This window comes from Sprattus sprattus (genome assembly GCF_963457725.1).
Source record: "Sprattus sprattus genome assembly, chromosome: 2".
Lineage (NCBI taxonomy): Eukaryota > Metazoa > Chordata > Actinopteri > Clupeiformes > Clupeidae > Sprattus > Sprattus sprattus.
In genome coordinates, this window is record NC_137921.1 from 7,271,742 (window position 1) to 7,275,856 (window position 4,115).

At 39.3% G+C, this 4,115-nt stretch overlaps 1 protein-coding gene across 2 annotated transcripts in view; it reads left to right on the forward strand.

Moving 5' to 3' along the window:
• The first annotated feature begins 3,655 nt into the window (after positions 1-3,655).
• Positions 3,656-4,115, forward strand: part of slc2a4rg (SLC2A4 regulator) — a 79,073-nt gene continuing 78,613 nt past the window's right edge. For both annotated transcript variants that reach the window (XM_080831922.1, XM_080831923.1), the window contains exon 1: positions 3,656-4,086. In XM_080831922.1, the coding sequence (XP_080688048.1) occupies positions 3,796-4,086 (291 nt within the window). In that variant the 5' untranslated portion in view covers positions 3,656-3,795. The remainder of the gene's footprint in view (positions 4,087-4,115) is intronic.

The window sequence follows — 4,115 nt, forward strand, 5'->3', positions numbered from 1 at the left end:
TTCAGAGGGGCATAACAAAATGTAACGGTTAGCAATCAGCACATGTTTTCAAAAGGCATGGTGGATATTTAAACAAGGTTATAAGTGGCGCGCAATTGTACGTACTTTTTTTTTTCCCCACTCCCCTCCCTCTTATCGCCTTTAATTGTGCTGAAGATTGGGCACTTTTTATTCAAAGATAAAAACCACAATGAAACAATCAAGGAGCGTTATCCACTTTCCCTAGAGCATGAGATCCATGTCAGAAGAGAATTCCTGAGTTCCTTCACAGCTGTGTTGAAGACTAATTGATGATGGAATTACAAAAATGCACAGCATCGAGTCTGTGTAGTGAAATGGGGGTCAGATTATGACGTTCAGAAAGATATTACTGATATTATAATACAAATATATTTTATTTCTTGGTTGTATAGTTGGTTGTGAATTGCAATGGCCTGTCAGAGTTCTACTTCTTTTTCAAATGTTTTTGCTTTTCAAGCCCCATGTCTGCAAATCAATTAGACTGGGTGTACTTTTATTTGGCTTAAAAACTAACAGGGTGTGTACTGTATATAAATAACGGCTTGTGTCCTATTTTACTTATGTGCAAAAGATTGTATGTTTTTTTAATCAAGATATCATTCATGATATTGTGGTCAAATTTATACTTTTGTAATAAAGTTGCACTTTAAGACAATTTGTGCCTTATTAGTGTCAATGAAAAAAAAATATTTAAAAAAACCTAATAGATAACTAGATTTGTCCAATTTTTCTAGATGTGGCCTAATGTATAAAGGTGGTACTGGTAGGCGTGTTAATCTTGCAATTGGTGTTTTAACAACCATTTCATCTGCAAGTTTCGAATGATGATGGAATCATTCTGTCGTTTCTTTCGAAGGACGGGTGGAGCAGCACATTTTAATAAACTTCGCCAACGCTTTGCTAGCGGAACAGAGGGGCGTTAAAAAATTGCAAGTTCCAACCCCGTTAGTCCATGGGCCAGACAACATATTGGTACCATCTGAGGGGGCAAAACTTTACCTATGCTAAGTTGTTTGTAGGACTGATATAAGTCTATTAATATATGATAACCCTTGCACAAAAGCAGCTTTTCATATTTTTGGGCTATATAACCGTTTTCACTGATCAGCGCTTTAGCTAAATTTCCCCAAATCACACATGTGCTAATATCATCTTAACAGTGATTTTGGTCATTATGGTCATTATCTCAATTATTTGTAAATTTTTCGAATAAGTCAAATGTTGCAACTAGACAAGTCCCAACCCTCCGTGCCGGATTCCAAGGAAAGTGGGTGAACCACAGACGATGATGGGAAGTTGGTGATTGAGTGGACATGTCTCACCTGATACATGTGCAAACTGCAAACCTGTTCTGATCAACCCAGTGAGAAAGAACCCACTGTCGAGTGAACAGACTCAGTTGACGGTCATGGTGACTGACTCCTAGGTTGAGGGTGTGGACCTAATATATCCCAATATGTACAGTTCTAATTCTAGTTTATCTAACAGGCAATGTTAAATAGCCCTTCTATTCAAACCATCAGTATTGTTGTTACAAAGAACATGCCAATTGATGTTAAAGAAGCATTCCGGATCAATTGCTATTCGCTAACGATATGCTAGCGCCTAAAACTAACGAAATCTCTTGAAATGTGCTGACTTTGAAAATTATGACAAACTAGTTACTCAACAACTGTCCTAACACAGTCAAACATTAAGCAAGTGCAACACAAGACAAAGCAAGACGGCAAATAAGCTACTTACTAGTTCGGCAGACAGTAGAAAGCCGGGTGGCGTCAGGCAATCCTACATTTAGCAGTTATATGCCTATGGACCCTGGTATTACAATGGCACAGAGACGATTCTCCATATTAAAAGTCATTGTAGCGCCCCAATTCTTTTCAAGCTGTTATTTTAAGGTAAAATTGCTAATCCTAACCCTAATCCTGAAGTATAATTGTTGCATACTGTTACTTTAAGTGAGCATGTGTTCAGGTGTAGCATCATCTGGACATATGCACTGTCAGACCTCTAATTAAACAGTTTTACATGTAATGTACGTTTTGAAGGACTGGTAATACAAAAAATAAAACAAAACTATTTGACATGCCACAACATTGTTTGCCTGTATCATGTGTAGTTTTATCATAATGATTGTGGCCTAGTGGTCTAGGTTCATTAAATACAAACTGAGGGACTACTATTTAGTTAAATTTAACTTAATATTGTATTTGAAGAGAGAACCACAAAATATTATTATTTGAAACTGCAAATTTCGCAAAAGTGGACTATATATCCTTATAAAATTGACAATGTGAACTGTTCAAGTACATAGGAGCCCATTCAAAGTATTTATTGGTGGGTTTATTTCAATGGAGATGAGATAATAGTATAATGGTACAGTTATACAAGATGACTGGAGCATTCATCTTTCCAGTTAGCCTGATGGGTCTCTCTGTTCAAGAGGTGAAAACCACTAAAAAGCTGCCACTCTGAAAGGGTTATCACATCAAAACATAATCTAGGGATGTATAACATTTTAAAAATAGCAACTAGACTTTGCCCACCCAGATGGTGCCGATATGTGAAATTTCAGGTCCGGGCCCATGGACTACGTGTTGTAGGGCTAGATTGCACGGAGAAGCTTGCACTGCACTGTAATGGCTCACTGCAGGATGTTGCCCAGCGATTTGAAACTGTGCAAGAACAAGGTTACAATACCATGTTTATAAGCAGCATTATCACAACGCACGCCCTCGAACGGATTTAACTAAATCTGTATTTAAATGTAGTTTCTCTTTAATGGGCTTCTTAGATTTACATATAGTTTATTGACCACATGGCTTAAAGATACATAAAAAGTAACATCATTCGTACGCTGCTGCTTCTCCCCGGCTGTCTCCGCTGGCGAAGGAGGAGCCATTGCGTACGGGGGAAAGCTCACATAGCCTAGTCAGTGTTGAAATGTCAGCTGGTTTGCAACGTAGCTTAGAAATGTCTGGCACAATTTCTAGTTGTCTCGACAGAGAAACACTGAGTTGTATTTGGTATTTAGCATAGCGTTAATGTTACGCATGTGCCAGGGCCAGTTATTAGCCTATGCTATGATAATTTGTAATGTACGTGTCTTGTTATTGTCTATTCGAATGGGTTAGGAGGCTGGGCTAATTTTCAAACGAAAAGTAGGCCTGTTGGGTTATCGAAATATGTGAAATATGAGGCTAAAGTAGAAATGCAGTCAATAACTACGTTTGTGTACATCCACATGTAAATGCACTGTATATATGAAATGTGGGCATCGTTTGTTTTTAGAAAAACAAACAAATTCAAAATCCGATAGTCATATCTAGTCGACGCAGCAGGGCTTGTTTTTCTCTTGCACCGGCCGGCATATCGTCGAGACACACCTCCGCAGTGTTAGGGGAAAAAATGTGACATTTTCCAAACCAGCCAATCAGATTGTAAATTGTAATGGCCGTGTGCCAAAAACGCATGTTTATGTATGCCGAAGACCAATAGGACTGAATGGGAGGCGGGACATTGCGAATCTCGCCTGGCTGCACGCGCAGGAGAGAGTGGGCGTGGCGTTCATTTGGAGGAAAAAAGCAAAACAATCTTTTATTCCCTGACCGGTCGGCTGTAGTTGTCTGGGGTGGTAGAAAATCTAGTTGGTAGTGTTGCGACAAGCTCAGTTCTTAGTCAAGACAATCTTGTTAAATGTATCATTTCTCCTTCCGTACTAAAGTCTATAGAAAGCTAGTTATCTTTCTTTAGATTCACTTTTCCTGACTAAAAATGACTTCCAGGCGCCTCCTTGATAAGTCCCTTGCCGGCATACGGCTCGGTGGTGCTGCTTCGAGTCAAGCTGGTAACGGCACGTATGCAGGGAATAACGCCGGACATGGGGAGAGTGTCACGGCAATGGATTGCGGAGTGATACTAACGTGTAAAAAATTATCCTCGCCGGGAAGAGTTATCAGTCCTATGTTGGACAATATCGTTTTGAATGAATGTATCAGCAAAGATTCTGTTGTCAACGGAGTTGGTTTGAAGTCAGAGAGAGAAAAGCACCTTGACCTGAAAAAAGTAGGTGTCTTGTTATGTCTTAAATGCAT